This window comes from Phocoena phocoena, chromosome 20 (genome assembly GCF_963924675.1).
Source record: "Phocoena phocoena chromosome 20, mPhoPho1.1, whole genome shotgun sequence".
NCBI lineage: Eukaryota > Metazoa > Chordata > Mammalia > Artiodactyla > Phocoenidae > Phocoena > Phocoena phocoena.
The window spans coordinates 15,447,431-15,465,342 of NC_089238.1; the positions used below are offsets into that span (position 1 = coordinate 15,447,431).

Genomic DNA, 17,912 nt, shown 5'->3' on the forward strand with positions numbered 1-17,912 from the left:
CCCCAATCCCTAACTGTGGTTGACTTTCACACAGCAAGTGTAGGTTTCCTAATTAGAAATTACCAGCATGATCCCTTCCATTGTCATCAAAAATTTTAATGTTTCCCATGTTCTGATGGGTACAGCTTCTTCCATGCTGACAGCTGGAAGGCATTAAAGCACACCCTGGAAGTCTGTGCTTAGATCTTCCACAGCAGCTTGACAGATCCTCATATACACTGATGCTGTAACCCTTGCTGGGAGCTTGGAGGTATGACTTTGGGTGATCACTGTGTCCAGGAGAGCACATGATCGTCTTCCTGCCCTTATTCTTTGGCCTCATCACATGGGGGTGCACACTGGGCCTGATCTTAAAGTGAGCCTCAGATCCTCAATGCTGAGCTAATTCTGCTGAGCTCTGGCTGAACTAAGGCTGGTAGATTCTGGTTGAGAATTTGGGGACACCCCCTCTAATGTTCCTCACTCTGACAACTCCCTCATGTGAAAGGGATCTAAGCCTTGGAGTCCTTTTATAAAGTAACCAGTTTTGTTTTGTAGATCGACAACTTCACTGATGTGTGTGTGTTCACGTGTGTAGGTGTATGTCTATCCCAGATGGGTGTTTGATGTGAATCTGAGTGTATCCTGTGTGTGTGACTCCCCTGTGTGTGGGGGACAGAATCTTTGTGCACTGACTGTATTTCTGCACATGTGACCTCTAGTGTCTGTGTTTCCGGTGTGTTTGAGTATGAGTCCAGGTGTGTGAATGTTCTGTGTATCTGAGTGGGTCCACGTACCTTACAGTGGGCATGAGAGGATGTATGCAGCAGGCTGTATGTGCATGTGAGCAGCTTCCCCAAGGACCCCTTCAGCTCTCAAGCATTTCAACCTTATTCTGCTTTCTGCGGTTGCTCCCACCAGTGCCAACTTCTTCTCCAGAAGCTATAATAAAGTAATTTTAACAATTAAGTAGAATCTCCCGAATAGTCATTCCATCAGGAATCCCTTCAAGGAGCTAATGAGGAGTTACTGCACATGCAGACATACACATGGTGGAACAGGCTCCCTAGAACACCTGGGCTGCATGCACACGTCACACACCTGAGGGCGCAGGCCTCTTTGCCCAGCTCTACAATGCTGTGAGGGGCCTCATGCTACTTCTAAAGACTTGAGATTTCTTTTTTCTTTTAAATATTAAGTGAACAGGTCCCCCACTCACAGGGACAGTGGTAGAACTACTTGTTGACCCCAATATCCCTTTTCCCCAGCTTCTGTAGCTGGAGGAACTTGTGATATTTGGCAAGGAAATGGCCACCCAGTATAAAAACTACATTTCCCAAGCCACCTTTGCAACTACAAGTGGCCATGAGACAGAATTCTGGCCAATGAAATAGGAACAAGTTTTGAGTTGTATATACATATTCCTTAAAAACAAGGGGTATCCCCTCTCCCTCCCCTCCCCTCCCCAGCTATCCCCAGCCCCCCCCATAATCATTGAGTCTTCCAAACACTTCCCAGGTTTCCGGCAAATTTAATACATGTGTCTCAAAAGTCAATGGCGAGGGTCAAGTGAATAAAATAAAAATGGGGTCATGGGGAAAGGGCCATGGACACACACAAGGAAGGGCAATAGGTGAGTTAGCTGGAGCAGGGGGGTGCCCTTCCTTGGGCATCACATCTCGTCCAAACCGTAGTCCTCCTCGGGGAAGTCCCCCACTGTCACAACGGATGGCTTGACGAAGGCGCCGTACTTGGCCTGGCATTCAAAGTAGCGTTTCCCATTCACACTGCGGGGCATGATGGGGAAGGCAGTGTCAGAGGGCTCCTACTCCAGATGCCAGCATGGCTGGGCTCCCCCAGTAGTACATGTATGCACTTACACATAAATGCACACATACGCGCACACAGGCACACACACAGACACTACAGGGGGGATCTCTACCTGCCATCGTTTTTCCCTAGCGGCTCATCATAGCGGACACCGATCCAGTAGCCAGGCTTGAAATCTGTGAGTCCTGCCCAGGGGAGAAATCCCAATGAAACCTCCTTAAGCAGCTCACCCCAGATTCGCACCTGCCCACTGAGTATAAAGCCTGTCCTGGCAAAAACCACTCCTTGCTACCACCCAGGACAACCACCACCTCCTGCCCACATCAATATGGTAGCCCCCTTCACTGGTCTCCCTGTTCCTACCCTGACCCCCATTCACTCAACACCCCCAGTCAAAGGGGGCTCTGTAAAAATCAAAGGGAAACAGCACCACTGCCTTGTCCCAAATTCCTCAAAAGCTGCCCGTCTCGCTCAGCATAAAACCCACACTGCTTCTGGCCAAATGATTTCTGACAAGGGTGCCAAGACAGTTCAATGAGGAGAGAACAGTCTTTCCAACAAATCGTATTGGGTCAACTAGCTATCCACATGCAAGAGAATGAAGTTGAACTCCTACCTCACACCATAACCAAAAATTAACTCAAAATGGGTCAAAGACCTAAATGTAATATGTAACACTATAAAACCCTTAGAAGAAAACACAGGTTTAAATCTTTGTGACCTTCTATTAGGCACTGACCTCTTACATATAATGCCACATGCATAAGCAAAAAAAGAAAAAAAAATTGGACTTCATAAAAACCAAAAATGTTTGTGCTTCAAAGGACACTATCAAGACTGTAAAAAGACAACCAATCCACAGAATGGGAGAAAATATTTGCAGATCATATATCTGATAAAGGAATTGTATCTAGAATATATAAGGGGCTCTTACAACTTGTTATGGGCTGTACTGTGTCCCCCCCAAGTCCACATGTTGAAGCCCTAACCCTCAGTAGCTGAGAATCTGACTGTATTTGGAGACAGGGCCTTTAAAGAGATAACTAAGTTAAAATAAGGCCGTTAGGGTGGGATCTAATCCAGGCTGACTGACATCCTCATAAGAGGTTATCTGGACAAAGACTCCAGGGTTGTGCTAGCCCACAGAGGAAAGACCACGTGAGGACACACAGAGAGGGTGGCCATGTGCAAGCCAAGGAGAGAGGCCTAAGAAGAAATCAAACCTGCCAAAGCCTTAATCTTAGACTTCCCGCTTCCAGAACTGTAAGAAACAAATTTGTTTCTTAAGCCACCTGGTGTGTGGTACTTTGATATGGCAGCCCTAACACACCAACCAATAACAAAAAGACAAACCACCCAATTAAAAACTGGGCAAAAGGTCTGAATAAGCCGTCTCTCTAAAGAAGATCTACAAATGGCTGTTAAGCACCTGAAAAGAGGCTCAATATCATTGGCCATCACAGAAATGCAAATCAAACCCATAATGCTCTACCACTGCATACCCATTAGAATGATTGTAATCAAAAAGATAGGTAACAGTAAGTGCTGATGAGGGCGTGGATTAACCGGAGCCCTCATTCATCGCTGGTGGGAATGTAAAATGGTGCAGCCATTGTGGAAACGGTGTGGCAGTTCCTCAAAAAGTGAAAGAGTTACTCTGTGACCCAGCAATTCCACTCCTAGGTACAAAGAAATAAAAACACATGTCCGCACAAAAACTTAAACAAGGATACTCAAAGCAACGTTATTTGTAATAGCCGAAAAGTGGGAAGGACCCAAATGTTCTTCAACTGATGAATCAATAAATAAAACGTGGTGTTGCATACAATGCAATATTATTTGGTACTAAAAAGAAATGAAATACTGCCACATACTACAACAGGGATGATCCTTGAAATTATGGTTCTAGTGAAAGAAGCCAGTCTCAAAAGACCACGTATTATGTGACTCCATTTATATGAAACTTCCAGAATAGGCAAGTCTATAGAGACATAACATAGATTAGTAGCCAGCTATGTGGATTGGGGGCGCTGGGGTTTCAGAAATGGGGAGTAGCTGCTAATGGTTATAGCGTTTCCTTTTAGGGTGATGAAAATGTAAAACTGACTCTGGTGATGGTTGCACGATTCCTGTGAACTAAAAGCTAATGAATGATACTCTTTAAATGGGTGATTTTTTTTTTTGGCCGTGTGGCGCAGCTAGGGGGATCTTAGTTCCCCAACCAGAGACTGAATGTGGGCCCTTGGCAGTGATAGTGTGGAGTCCTGACCACTGGACCGACAGGGAGTTCCCTAAATGGGTGAATTTTATGGTATATAAGTTTTATCTCAATAAGACTGTTATTAAAAAACCCAAAAAAACCCCACACTGCTCTCTCCTGTCTCCGAGGCCCAGCACAGTCCAGCCTTGCCCATGGCCCGGGTGTGCCCTGATCACTTCGGTCTGTGCTTCCCCTATCACAGGCCTAATAATTCTGCCTGTTTCCCCATCTCAGCTCTGACCACTGTGCCCCAGGCTTTCACCTCAGAATTGATCCCTCTGGCCTCCACGTCCTCCATCACAATTCAGGTCATATGGCCTCTGCTTCCCACTTCCCTGCCGTGAACATACCAGGCTGTCAGAGTTAGCCCCTGGGTCCGTCTCCCTTCCTGGACTGAGATCCCCTTGAGGGCTGGGTCCCCAGCACTGCCCACCTCAAGGCAGGACACGAGGCCTCAATGAGCCACGTACCTACATACATGACGGTGCCCCGGCGAGGGGGCTGCCCAGGCGCCTGCACCTCACAGCGGCTGCCCACGGGGATGGCACCGGCCTGGGCCTCCTCAGTAAGGCGCTGGGAGCTCTCGGCCTCCTGCTGTGCCCGCTCTTCTTCACTGTATCGACCTAGCTTGTTGCGCTTCAGGAAGGAGCGGACTGAGTCTGTGGGTGGGGTAGGGGGTGAGGGTCAGACATGGGAGACCATCTGGAAGACCTCTGGCCTAATGAGATAATCTGCCACCCGCACGGGGCCAACACTCCGAGGGAAACGCTTCCGTGCTGGGTGTTGAAGGGCTGTCACCCAAGCCCCCCAAGTCTCCCACCACAGCCCTGGCCTCTCCCCAGGACCCCTGGGCCTCCCCACAATCCCGAAACTAAAGGGAAGGTGCCTGCTTGTAGTCTTTCGTGGTACCCCATCCTCCCGTCCCTTCAGTATCATGCTTGCCTCCACCCAGGCTCGGAAACCTTCATCTTCCCCACCACACATTCTCACCTGTCCCCACATGCCCGCACCCCGTTGTCCTGTCGGTTCCACATATTCTACCATGCTCTGTCCCCTACACCGTGCCCCCAGTGTGACCCTGACTGCCCCCCCATCCGACCCCACATACACACCCCAGACCTTCCTCTCAGGCCCCCTCTGCTTTCTCATGGCCCTGTCTGCCTGCTTGCACTCGGCCACACCCCCCAGCCTCCATTCACACCTCATGCCCGCCCACCCCTGACTGTTCTCCCATGAGCCGTCTGTCCCCACGCCAACCTCACCCTGCCCCCTCCACTCCCCCACACTTGCCTGCCCCACTGCCCACACCACTGACTCGCCCTCAGTGTCCCCGTCTATCCTGTCTGCTCCCTACCCCCTCCCCTAGCCCCCACCCCTCCTTGTGCACCCCGTACTTTGCCTCTGGTCGTAGGCTTCTTGTGAGATCTCGTATTTCTCCACCTTGGACATGTCCTCATACTCCCCAAGACGGGCACCGCTGTGGTCAATGACCTGTAGTGAGGAGAGGGAGGTCAGTGGGGATCAGGGTCTGGGCAGAGAGGCCTGGGATGCTGCGGGGGGGCGAGTGTGGCTGCACGTTGGAGCGTTCCGTAGATTTAAGTCTCTCCTGTCTCGGAAAAACCACATTACTCTACCCTCACCTTTACCCCAGCCTTCTTGCCTGCCCTGAGCCCAGCCGAAGGGGTGAGAGCAGGTGTCTACAATGGCCATCTCCCTCTCTACCATCCATCCAAGGCCCTGGAGGCTGCATCTGCTTCCAGATGACCCCTACATACTGGCATCCACATCACTGATGGCTCCAGAACACTGGAACCGAAGGGCAGAGCTCGGGCCTTGCTCATGAACCCTCCGGGCAGTGTGTCTATCCTCTCTGGACCTCTGGGACCCTCCTAGGCTGACCCCAACTTCCAGATCCTGGTGCATCTCTTCTGTACCATCCCCAACATTTATTCACTCATCACCTGCTGAGCTCCTCCAAGGCACCCAGCTGGGCCCCGTGCTGGGTACTAGGGACACGGTACAAAAATAGATCAATCCCTGCCCTCAAGGAGTGCCCATTCTTCTGGGAGGCCAACCAGAAACAAATGCACAGAGATGGGTATTAAACACCCGACGACGACAAGGTTCTATGCAGACAAATACAACAAAGAGGCTTCTGGAAGGAGGGGATGTCTGAGACAGGCCTGAAGGAACAAGCACAAAGTCCCAGATGTAGAAATGTCTTTAGCTCCTTTGAGAAACAGCAGGGCCAGCACGGCGGCAGTGGAGTGAGCCAGGGGGAGAGTGGGAGACACAACAGATCACTGGAGACTTTGGCTTTTACCTAGAATGAGACGCAGCCAGGGAAGGGCTCAGCCAGGAGGGCTCTGATCTGACACAGGTGTTTACACGCTCCCTCAGCTGAGTGTGGGAAGCAGACGGAGGGGCACAGGGATGGGAGCAGGGAGACGGCTTGTGTGATGGTCCAGGAGGGAGAGGATGGAGGCTGGGCCAGGGTAGGGGCAGTGAGGGAGGAGAATCTGGATTCTGGATAGATTTTTGTGGGTGGAGCCCATGGATCTGCGGACAGATTAGATGTGGGTGTGAGGGAAAGACAGGGGTGAGGAACACCCTAAAGCGTTTGGCCTGAGTCACTGGGCAAAACAGAAACGGCCCTTATTTCTGGCTAACGATCACTAAGAATTTCCACTTTCTATATCAGGGGTTTTTCTAAGTTTGAGGTTGCTGTCATTCGTTGTTGCAAGAAATATGGGTGAGGGCTTCCCTGGTGGCGCAGTGGTTAAGAATCTGCCTGCCAATGCAGGGGAAACGGGTTTGAGCCCTGGTCCGGGAAGATCCCACATGCCGCAGAGCAACTAAGCCTGTGCACCACAACTACTGAGCCTGTGCTCTAGAGCACACGAGCCACAACTACTGAAGCCCACGCGCCTAAAGCCTGTGCTCCGCAACAAGAGAAACCACCACAATAAGCCTGCTCACTGCAACAAAGCGTAGCCCTTGCTCGCCATAACTACAGAAAGCCGCGTGCGGCAACAAAGACCCAACGCAGCCAAAAATAAATTAATTAATTAAAAAAAAAGAAATATGGGTGATATTTATAAACAGAAAAAGAATTTTAGAAAAAATACAAATTCTCCAGAGGCTCCACCTCTGGGAAACTTTCCTTGTATGGCCTCAGAAGTCAGCACCCTGTCTATACCTGAATCCATGTGTGAAACCCTCCTGTTTGAGGACGCCACTGTCCTGCCTGACCCACCAGCATCCCAAGGCTGAAACTGCCCAGGTCAGTCCAAAGTCAGTCCTATGGGCTCAGCACAGTCCCGACCTGCTCCCACAATGGTCCAGGACCCATAACCTCAACTGGACTATGGAAGCAGTCTCCTCCTTGGTCTCCCTACTCCTCTGTCCTCCACTGTCTGTTCCCCACATGCAATCAGAGGGAGCCTGTGAACACCTGAGTCAGACCAGGACCCTCCTGGCTCAGAGTCTTCCCCTGGCTTCCACTTCCCACCAAAACAGGACAGGTCACTCTTCAGCCCCTGTACCCCACTCTCCTCCCTCCCACCTCAGAGTGTTTGCACATGCTGTGCCCTCCTCCTGAAGCACGCTCTCCCCTTCTTCAGTTAACTTCAGGTCTCTGTTCAGGCAGCACCTCCTCCAGGAAGTCCTCCTGGATCTCATTGATGGGTCAGGCTCCCCAGTATAGGATCTCCCAGCTCTGTGATCTCCTCCTGCATGGCCCTCATCTCACTGACCCTTTACATTTGTTCCTGTGAATATTTAGCTAACGCCTACCGCACTCACTGGACAGAGCTAAAACACAGACCTTCTCAGACTTGATTCACAGCTATATCCCTGGCATAATGTGGATGCTCAGTGAACAGTTATGAATAATTGAAAGAGACAAAAAAGACCCAGTTCTCTGGGTACACTAACTTCTGGAGCCATGCAGACTGAGGTAAAAATTCTAACTATGTCTCTCCTCAGGAAAGTAAATTCCATACTGAAACTAAGTTTTCTCTTCCGCAAAATAGGGTTAATTACGCCATTTTCCAAGTATTATCTTATGCATTCAACTCATCATTCAACAATGTTTCACTGAGCATCCTCTCTGTGCCAGGCACTGCTCCAGGTATTGGAGAAAAATACATAGTATGCCACAGGTGATTAGTGAGAAGGACAAAAATCAAAGAAAGTGGGAAAGGAAGGAGGTTTAAATTTTATACTGAGGGCAATGAAGCCCTCACACCCGGAAGGTGACATTTAAGTAAAGACTGGAAGGAAGGAGTGGGACATGTGGGCATAGAAAAAAGAAACATTCAGGCATAGAGAATAGCACATGCAAAGTTCACCTGGGATGCTAGGATGTCTGCAGAGTTTTGGGGGGGCGGGGAAGACTGAGGACAGAGAGGATGATGTGAGCTGATGCATGCAGAGGTCTTCTGTGTTCTGGCTTCTCCCAATATGTGAGCCTCTTTGCTCACCCTGACCCACCTCACACTCTGTTCCCTCTGCCTGGAATGCCCCTCCCACCTCTTCTCTTAGGTCATCCTTCAGATCTCAACTCAGGCATCCCTAACTTCAGGAAGTCCCTTCTGATACCCCGAGGTGGGGTCAGGCACCTCTTCTGGATGCCTCCAGTCCCCTAGGCTTTTCTCAGCCCAGTCCAGACCAATCTGGCTGCCAATGTCTGGTGATGGGTCTGTCTCTCTCACTGCTGGACTGGGAGCTCCATGCGGTTAGGGCCTATTTTGGTTATCACACAGCGCAAAGCACATCAAGCATCTATTGAATAAATAAATGAATGGAGGGGAGGGATCCCAGGTAGGGAGGCCTCACATGGATGCGACAGCCGTCATCTACGGGGTAAGAGCCCAGCAGTGCATCCTCCTGATCCAGCTTGCTGTAGAACTTGTCGTCAGGTCCATACAGCTCCAATTCCATGCAAGAAGCAGGGCTGCCCACAACCAGCTGTAGTTTACACTGTGGGGATAACAAGATGGGGAGGTGGGGACGAGGTGGAAGGCTGTCAGTGGCCCCACTCTCTGCCCTGAGGCTCCGCCCTTTGTATCAATAACCATCACCCATTCCTCGCTCCTCCAAGAGACCTACCATTTAGGGACCCACCTGGTTAACCCTGGCCCCACCTCCTCTGATCTTGCCCCCACTCCCTGAAACCTCTTTTTTTCTCTGGCCCCGCACCCATTCTCTGGAACCTCAGGTTCCCTCTGGCCCCGCCCCGTTGAGGTCCAGTCCAGAACCTCTGCAACCTCGGCTTATCTCTGGCCCCTTCCCTGCGCTGGGGAAGACCCTCCATTTCTTCCTGACCCCGCCCCCTCAACACTAGCCCCGCCCCTCAGGACCCCGCCCCCACGGCCACACCTTGAACTCGGCTATGGTGAGGCTGCGACTGTACCGCTTCTGGGAGCGAAAACTGTTGAGTGAGCTGCTGATGAAAACGTTCACTGTAGGCGCCGACAACCCCGTCACCTCCATCTCGCCGCGCCCTGCAGGGTCCCACAACCCAGTCAGCCGCCTCACACCGGCTCCGCAGCCGCCGTCGCCGCCGCTTCTGGGATATCAGCCCCTCCCCCTGCTCCCGGACCTGGCCAATCCACGCCCTCCCGCCAGGGGGGTCCGCCAATCGCCGCGTCTCTTCGCCACCGCCTGGAAGAAGTCCTGGGTAGGCCCAGCCAATCCTGAGAAGCCTCTCACGGTGCACAGTTCTTCCAATAGCGTCACGGGAAACGGCCTGGCGGGCGAAGGCTGAAGCCGAGAGGAAGGACTGGCAAGAGCTACCCCTGTCGCGCATGTGCACTGGCCTTCAACCTGCAAAGAGCCAAGGCCTCTCCGTTTACACTCAGCACTTTGCGGGTTACGTGACGCATCATTTTTCCCGGTTCTCGTACCACACTATTCTGTAAACTGGGGAAGAAAGGCCCAGAAGTTGGAAGCCATATTCTAGGATATCAAAAGATTGAAGCAAGTAATTAATCAAACCTCAGCTCAGACCAGCTAGCACAAAGCCACTGGAAGCCATTACATGTGCGCAGCTCCTCCCCTCTTTTGGCGAAGCTAAGAGATCTGACCCTTCCCGCGACCTGTCGCGCGGCTGAGCAAGCGCTGAAGGCTAGGCGGGCAGAGAGTCGCCATGGAACCCGATGGGACCTACGAGCCGGGCTTCGTGGGTATTCGATTCTGCCAGGAATGGTGAGACCCGGCCAGCACTGTGGAAGGGGAGCAAGTAGTGGCCCCAGTACTGACCTCAGACCTCCCCCTTCCCCACAGTAACAACATGCTTTACCCCAAGGAGGACAAGGAGAACCGCATTCTGCTGTACGCGGTGAGCGCGAGCCAGCCGGGCGCCCCGGTGTTCCGTGACCGGCCCACAGGTTCCCAACGTGGCCCGGCCCTACTCCCAGTGCCGCCCCGTCCTGGTCTACCCTCCCAACTGTCCCCCTAGTGAACCCGACTTTCTCGTCTTGCCCATCCGCGAGGTGATTCTCGATTACACCCAATGATCCCAACCTCAAGACTCCATCCCCTAGTCATCCCCTCGGGGGAAGGCCATGCCCTCCCAGTCCCATCGGGGATCTCTCTGTGACCCCCTTCCCGCCACTCTCGCCCTCTCGCAGTGCCGGAATTGTGATTACCAGCAGGAAGCCGACAACAGCTGCATCTACGTCAACAAAATCACGCACGAAGTGGAGTGAGTGGCAGGGCCCGAGCTCGGAGACGGGGTTGTTGGCTTGGGACGCCCGGTCTAAGCATACTTATTCACCCTTTATTCCCTCAGCGAACTGACCCAGATCATCGCTGACGTGTCCCAGGACCCCACGTTGCCGCGGACCGAAGACCACCCTTGCCAAAAGTGAGCGCGCAGGGGAGGGAAGGTGGCTTATCCTCACCGGACGGAGAAGGGAGGAGGGAAGGGTATGGCAGGCTCTGAGTGGCTGACTGTCCCCTCAGGTGCGGCCACAAGGAGGCGGTGTTCTTCCAGTCACACAGTGCCCGGGCCGAGGTGAGTGGTGAGAGCAAGGCTTCGGAGTGACCTGGGCCTGGTCCTTCCCAGGGGTGGGGCTACCAATATTGGGGAGATCCTGCCCTTCCAGGCATCTCGAGCTGGACCTTAAGTAGTGGGGAAAGCCCCCGAGTCTGTTCTTTTGGGGTGAGGCTTCTCTGGATGGAGGTTCGTGTTGTACCCAGCCCTGTGGATCCAGACCCTTCCTAACCATATATCCTTTCTGCCAGGATGCCATGCGCTTGTATTACGTGTGCACAGCCCCACACTGCGGCCACCGCTGGACCGAGTGAACCACTCTCCCCCTTGTGTAATAAATGCTGGGTTCTATGCGTGCCTTTCCTCTGTTTATTTCCCTCTCATGGGTTGGACACAGGGTTCCCAGTCTCAAGCAGCGTGGTGCAGGATGCGGTGCTGCGCGTAGGTGTCAGGCCTCGAGCTGGTGAAGCCTCAGTCCTCACACACATGTAACTTCTCACGGCGCTCACGATAAGCGTAGCTGGCCAGCTGTCCGTGTGCCTTGGCAAGATGCACTTCAAGTGAGCAGCGCTGCGTGAATGCTTTCCCCCAAACTCCGCAGCGGAAGGGCCAGATCCCTGCGTAGGTGGGCCAGAGGGAGAGAGGACAGACAGGGCAATGGCCCCCAGACCAGCACCCTCCGACCTCGACCTCCGTGAGCATTCCTCCTTTCCTACTCCAAGCTCGCCAGACGTCAGCCTGCTTCCCACCATCTGCTACCTCCACCCCATGCAAATGTGGGAGCTGTGTGTCCCCACCCTTCTCACCAGCATGTTCCTTCCGCTGGAGGAGAAGGAGGGAGGATTTCCCTTGCACCCTTCAATATGGGACCTGAATCCTGTAACCAGTACCTGTTTTCTCTTTGTATCCCTCAGCAGGCCCCCACCTTAGCACCACCCCAACACCCACTGGCTGGGAGCTGAGGTGCATGGTATTCCCAGCCTCCTGAAGGCTGAGTCTCTGCCCCACTAACACATGCCCCACTTGTGCACAGAACTCAAGTGCACGGAAACTCCACATTCCATGCACCTCCCTCCATTTCATTCCATCCCCCCGCCAGCAGCGCCTCTCAGTCAGTCCCTGTCGCCGCTCACCCCTGTGAGTCCTCATGTGCCGCTTGAGGTCAAAGGCGTCATGAAAGCCCCTGCCACAGCAGTGGCACACGTGGTGGTGGGCAGGGCTGTGGCACTTGAGGTGCCGGGTCAGCATGCGCTGCAACGGGAAGCCTTGGGGCAGAGGGGGCAGCCAAGCATCCCAGGGCCCCTAGGAGTGGCAGTCAGTGTGCCCTGGGAGGGCTGTGGGAGGGACATGGGAGTTAGGATCCCACCCCACCCCTCCACTGGACCAAATGGAGCACCTAGAACTGGGAACCAAGGAGGTCTGGGAAGGCTGGAGACTGCAGTTTGTGTGTGCTTATGCCGCCCCCTCCCCAAGGCCTTCGCTCACCACCCTGCCCCCATCGCCCTTACTTTCTATTTCTCCATAGTACATACCATCTTCCAACATAATATTTTTTCCCCTAATTTTATTATCTATACCTGCAGCTCCCACCAGATTATAAGCTTCAGGAAGGAATGAGTTTTTGTCTTACTCCTAAACACCCATTACCTAGAACAGTCCTGGCTCCCAATAAAAACTGAAATAATCTCCAGCACATTTACATCCCGCCTAGGGCTTTCCTTCTTCCAGTGCACGCACAGCTGAGTATCCCTTCTGAGAGACCCCAAAGCTCCTCCCCCATCCCCCATCCAGCTCCTGTCACCTTGTCTGATTCTCTGACATAATGCAAACCACCATCCACTTATTGGTTTGAATCCTGTTCTTCTGCCCCACTGGGCAGAGAATCCCTGGGGGCAGGGGCTGTGGCTGCCCACCCTGGGGAAAAGGTACTTGGGGTGAGGGCTAACAGTGAGCCCACTACTAAAAAAGAAAAGGCATTTCCAGCAGAGAGGACAATGGGTGGAAAGGTCCCGAGGCTGGAGTGGCATGAGGAGGTAAGGGGCAGGCAGCTTCTCTTGAGGCTGAGAGCGGGCAGGGGTGAAACTGAGCAGGGTCTTGTGGGCCAGCTGCAGACTCACCGCTGCCCAAGAGTCCTGGAGGCCAGAAGACTGGTGTGCCAGTGGCACCCCCCCAGGCTGCTGCAGTCTGAGGAGAGAAGCCAGGTGGTGATGCTTTGTGTCTCCCCTGCCCCTCACCTCTAGGCCCAGTGAGGGGCCCACCTGGGACATAGGCATGTCCACGGAGCTGGTCAGGCAGGTGGCCCCAGTTGGGTGGCTGTGGACGCCGACTCCTGACCAGGAAGGCGCGGGGCATCACTACCAGGAACAGCTCCCCCCACACACAGGGCTGCTTCCTCCACCTACTGTCAGACCTCAGGCCCAGGAGGACTATTCCAGGTAGGAAGGGAGGGGGAAGTCACAGAGAGGTCTCATTCTCTCCATGCACATTTTGTGACAGGCCCAGGGGGCAGACTTAGCTGGCTCCAGTTACCTCTGCCTTGGGCCCTGCCATTCCTCCGCCTTCTCCTCTGCCAGGTTCCTGAGGGTACTCTCCAGCCTCCAGGGGAAGACAAACACTAGGGCCCCCAGGGAGGGCAAGCAAGGGCAAGACTGGAACCTAAGCAGCCCTTGGGGGTGGAGAGAGGAAACAGAGACCCCAGTGGGGCTGAGTGTTTTTCCATATTACCAGCAGACCTGAGGGTCTGTTTGCCAAGCAAATCAGTCACTACCGGACATCCAACAGCCTGCTTGGTTATTCAAATCACAGCAGCCGTCTGAGGAAGCAGGGGAGGGGGTGACTGTGATTGCTTGCTCCAGAGGGTGGAGAGACAGCAGGGTCCAATTGGTAAGGTCAAAGTGAGGATCTAGCCTGTGCATCTCCAGGCAGGAAACTCTACCTCTCTGATCCGCAGATGCCCAGAGCTGATGTTCAGCCGGAAGCACTGTTCAAGTGTATGGGGTATCACAATACTGGTTTGTTACTAGTGCAGCTCCTAGTAACTCCCTCACTCTCCTACGGTCCAGGAACTATAAGGGGTCACCTGACACAGCCAGGGGCTCCCAGGACCCTTACCCCAGCACTCTGGCCAGGCTCCGTTCTAGATTGGTCATTGGCTTCTTAGCCAGGGGTTAAGGATTTTGAATATTCCCCATGCAGTTACTTTCACTTATTCACCCAACGATTTTCTGATCTCCAACTATAGGCCTGGCCTAGCTCAGCACTGAAAATGACATAAAGGTCCATGGGGGAGACACACCAGTGACAGTCCAGAATGACCAAGGCTGTGATGGGGGAAGCACAGGCAGAGCGACCCAAGCTTCAATGGGGAAAAGCCAGGGGGCTCAGGGGACCCAGAAGAGTCTCCTGATCCAGTCTAAGGGTTCAGGGATGACTTCCTAGGTGTGAGCCTTGAAGGAAGAAGAGGTTTCTGGTAAACAGGGTTTTCCAGGCATAAAAGGCTTGATGGTGAAAGAAGCAATATTTATTCATTTCTTCACATTCTCTGAGAGTCAGTCCAGCTAAATTCATTTGCGGAAGCAACAGAGGAAGCGCTGGAAGCCTGCCGGCCCAGAGCTCTGCCACTTTATCTCTGCAGGACCTGGGGCAAGTCACATCTTGTCTTGCTGAGCCTGTTTCTTCATCTGGAAATGGGACTAATGAGTCTTCCTACCAATGGTTTGTGTTGAAAATCCATGTAGATCACCCAGGGAGAGGATCTGGCATGCAGCAGACATATAAATGTGGGTTGTTCAAAAGTCTTGAAGGGTGGGGTGGCTAGGCAAGCATCTGAGTTTCAATCAGCCCATGTAAAATGGGATTTTTTTTTTTTTTTTTTTTGGCTTCACTGCACGGCTTGCGAGATCTTAGTTCCCTGACCAGGGATCGAACCTGTGCGCCCTGCAGTGGAAGGGTGGAGTCTCAACCTCTGGACTGCCAGGGATGTCCCTGTAAAGTGGGATTTTAAGTGTCTCCATCTCCCAATTGTTGGACTTAATGCAGCTGTGACTGGTGTGCCTGGCCTGGGTCAGCAGCCCAATATCTAGGACCTGACCGACGCAGGGCCAGATGCACTGGGGCCAGATACACTGAAGAACAAGCCAGTGAGCAGGTTATGGGAGCCATTTTGTTTGTCTCAGTTGTCCAGTTCTCCATGCCCAACACCACATCTCTTGGGACAACTGGTTCCTAAGTTGTTGCTGAAAACACATTAGGGAAAAACCCCGGGGTCAGGTATCTTTACTTGCCCCCAGGTCCCTTTTCTGTCCTGCTCTATGTCCTGGGAAGCTGACCTGGGTGGTCAGTATCATTTGGGCTCCTGGGCCCTCTGGCTTCCAGTGGGGTTTAGACAATGGGAAGCCTGGCAGAAGATGGGGGAGGGGTTCCCCCAACTCCCTCCCTGTGGGGTTGCCAGGAACACAGCTCCCTTAAGGGCAGCTCTCTCCAGGATTTGCTCTTCTGGGTTCCACTTTGCTCCCTTGTGCCTTGTGTGGGGAGTAACACCTCTCCTCTGTTACCAGTCTAGGGTAATGCACTGGCCCTGAGGTTTCCCTGTTCCCTGTCCACTTCTCTGCAAATGATCCCTCTGCTAAACTCTCTTTCAAATATCCCACGTGAGCATGCTGTCCTCTTGCTGCTGGCACACTGTCGCACGCACACACGTTCATCAGCAGTGGTTTCTTAACCAGTCGGTTTGTCTGGTCCTTCCAGGGCTGAAGAGCTTGGAATTACGAGGTGGAGACTGGCAGACACACTGGATCCTACCAGCCCACCTTCCTTTTGTGCTGAGAGAACCCAATTTTGTTGCAACAGTAACAGGCCCAGGACAGGGGAGGTGGCTGGTCCAAGCAAATTAAAGGCATCTCCAATCCTGTTGCCTGCAACTGCTCTGAAAGGGGAGGCATCTAAGAAAGCTTTGCACTTTTTCCCCACTATCCTGGTGGCTGCCTTGCTTTGTGTCTTTGCTCCTGGTTGGGTGAAGGTGTACTGCTGGGAGCTATGGCAGCCATGTTGCCACCATGAGGGCCTAATCTGGAGAGTGAAACTCAGACTCATAGAGGGTGAAATACAACAGGAACAGAATCAAGAGTAACAAATGTCCCTATAGCTTGGGGCCCCTTAAGCCAGGTGTTTGCTACCTGGAGTTGAAGAGTTAACTATGATACAGGGTGGGAGGAGGGGTAAAATCAATGAGGGACCGAGGCTCAAGGTGGTCCCCTGGGTGTCCAGGGTCCTGGAAACCAAACACCTCAGAGATCTTAGGCACCTGTGGCCAAGGCAGGCAGGGGCAGGTCAAGTGGGTCTCCAGTCTGCAGGGGTGGCCAGTGGGCTGGGGCAGGGAGAGGGAGCCTTGAGAAATAAACAATACTGGGCATCTTCCCAAACACCAAGATCAGGCATTTTATTTAGGGGAAAAAAACTGTATTGTGAATGTGTCTTGGATTTAAATGTCATGAAGCAACAAGGCCCTGCCCAGTGGGACCCATTCTTCCTCCCACCTCCTCTCCTACCCTCGCCCTGAGCTCACTCCATTCCAGCCTCCTGGCTTCACTGCTATTCCTTTCATGTACGTCTGAGCTTGCCATGGGGCCTTTGCACTGGCCTTTGTCTGCCTGGATACTTGCCCGAGTGTCCACACGGCCTGTGCCCTCTATCAAGCCTCAGCTCCAACATCACCTAAGAAAGTCCTGTAACCAGCACAGGGAATGCCCTCAGTTTACCTACAGTTAGACAGTTATTTTAATTTCTGTCGTGTTTCACTTTCTAGAAGGTGAATGCCATGAGGGCAGATGCTTTGCTTGTCCTGTTCCTTGATCTACCCCTACCGTGTAGAGCAGTGACAGCAGCTGGGACCAGCAATTCCTCGGGGCTGGTAGGATTTTTTTCAACAACTGCATGATTGGTTCAGTGTTTACAGGGCCAACAGAGAGCCACGTCCTCATGTTAAAGAGTCTACCACCAGGCAAGCCTCATTTGACTCTCAACTCTATGGGACCCGAGGCAAGGCACTGGATCTCTCTGAGCCTGTTTCTGGTGGGCCGTGATCACCAAACAGAGCAGTGAGGAACTCACAGGTAAGTGGGGGTTCAGGCCAAGCAGGCTGCACAGTACGACTGTGCTCTAGGAGGGTTCTGCTCCTGCCGGCTGCCTTTTTATAGACTTGGGACAGTGAGGGCTTTTGTGGTCACAAGAGTGTCCTTCTTAGCAGACATGCCACGTGGCTAGATGCCTGCTGCCTAGGGAAGCTGGTACCAGTGCTGGGAGCTCATGGGATGTTGAAGCTGGACACAGTCTTGCTGGGGAAGAAATTACTGGTCCCAGCTGCTGGGTGGCCTAGGCATGCTCCCTGGATTTGTCCTTCCTCACTTTGCCCTGCTGCAAGTGGGAACAAAAGCCTGAAGCTCACAGGATCCAGCATGGGACTGGCCCAGGGGCCGTGAGCCAGTGTTGTGGCAGTATGTGAACTGGTGGCCAGGGTCCGGGACATGGTGATCACAGAGGCTCCAGTGGGTTCTTGCACATCAGTAGGGGGCAGAGAAGAAGGGCTGGCCCCTCCCTAGAATACAGCTGGGCCCCACTGGGCAAGGACCACACGGGACTCCACAGCAGCTCAGTGGGCCGGGGACAGGTGACGTGGGAGCCAGGTGCTGGGGTCATCATTATTGCAGTTCCCCAACAGTCCTGTGTTGCCCACGACAGAGTCCTGGAACAGGGCCTGGCACTGGGGCATCTGTGAGTTCCCTGGGCTCTCTACCCTCTCTCCCTGCATCCATCTGAAGGGGGCTTTGTGGATGCGCCAGAACAGGC

General features: G+C 53.1%; 3 protein-coding genes across 3 annotated transcripts; 1 reads left to right on the forward strand and 2 right to left on the reverse strand.

Moving 5' to 3' along the window:
• Positions 1-1,495: 1,495 nt before the first annotated feature.
• TBCB (tubulin folding cofactor B) lies at positions 1,496-9,644 on the reverse strand. The gene is made up of 6 exons (XM_065899446.1): positions 9,452-9,644; positions 8,909-9,052; positions 5,464-5,560; positions 4,540-4,728; positions 1,922-1,994; positions 1,496-1,766 (listed from the first exon to the last, which is right to left on the reverse strand). The coding sequence occupies exons 1-6, from the start codon at positions 9,563-9,565 to the stop codon at positions 1,652-1,654; spliced, it is 732 nt and encodes a 243-aa protein (XP_065755518.1). The 5' UTR covers positions 9,566-9,644; the 3' UTR covers positions 1,496-1,651.
• A 229-nt stretch (positions 9,645-9,873) lies between these two features.
• POLR2I (RNA polymerase II subunit I) lies at positions 9,874-11,427 on the forward strand. Its single transcript, XM_065899456.1, has 6 exons — positions 9,874-10,279; positions 10,358-10,412; positions 10,705-10,778; positions 10,866-10,940; positions 11,039-11,090; positions 11,321-11,427. The coding sequence occupies exons 1-6, from the start codon at positions 10,221-10,223 to the stop codon at positions 11,381-11,383; spliced, it is 378 nt and encodes a 125-aa protein (XP_065755528.1). The 5' UTR covers positions 9,874-10,220; the 3' UTR covers positions 11,384-11,427.
• Positions 11,428-11,477: 50 nt separating this feature from the next.
• On the reverse strand, positions 11,478-13,421 carry OVOL3 (ovo like zinc finger 3). The gene is given in 6 exon segments (XM_065899452.1): positions 11,478-11,686; positions 12,203-12,334; positions 12,337-12,403; positions 13,187-13,231; positions 13,234-13,253; positions 13,328-13,421. Coding segments are annotated over 6 exon segments (567 nt in total).
• Positions 13,422-17,912: the final 4,491 nt, after the last annotated feature.

What these genes read in the sequence shown, in the direction of transcription:
- POLR2I (XM_065899456.1), top strand. Translation starts at nt 10,221, where the DNA reads ATGGAACCCGATGGGACCTACGAGCCGGGCTTCGTGGGTATTCGATTC. An exon ending in ATTCGATTCTGCCAGGAATG is followed by an intron (nt 10,280 to 10,357) that starts GTGAGACCCGGC and finishes CCTTCCCCACAG; the next exon opens with TAACAACATGCTTTACCCCA. An exon ending in AAAATCACGCACGAAGTGGA is followed by an intron (nt 10,779 to 10,865) that starts GTGAGTGGCAGG and finishes TTATTCCCTCAG; the next exon opens with CGAACTGACCCAGATCATCG.
- TBCB (XM_065899446.1), bottom strand. Translation starts at nt 9,565, where the DNA reads ATGGAGGTGACGGGGTTGTCGGCGCCTACAGTGAACGTTTTCATCAGC. An exon ending in TCACCATAGCCGAGTTCAAG is followed by an intron (nt 9,053 to 9,451) that starts GTGTGGCCGTGG and finishes TTATCCCCACAG; the next exon opens with TGTAAACTACAGCTGGTTGT. An exon ending in CTAGGGAAAAACGATGGCAG is followed by an intron (nt 1,767 to 1,921) that starts GTAGAGATCCCC and finishes CATGCCCCGCAG; the next exon opens with TGTGAATGGGAAACGCTACT.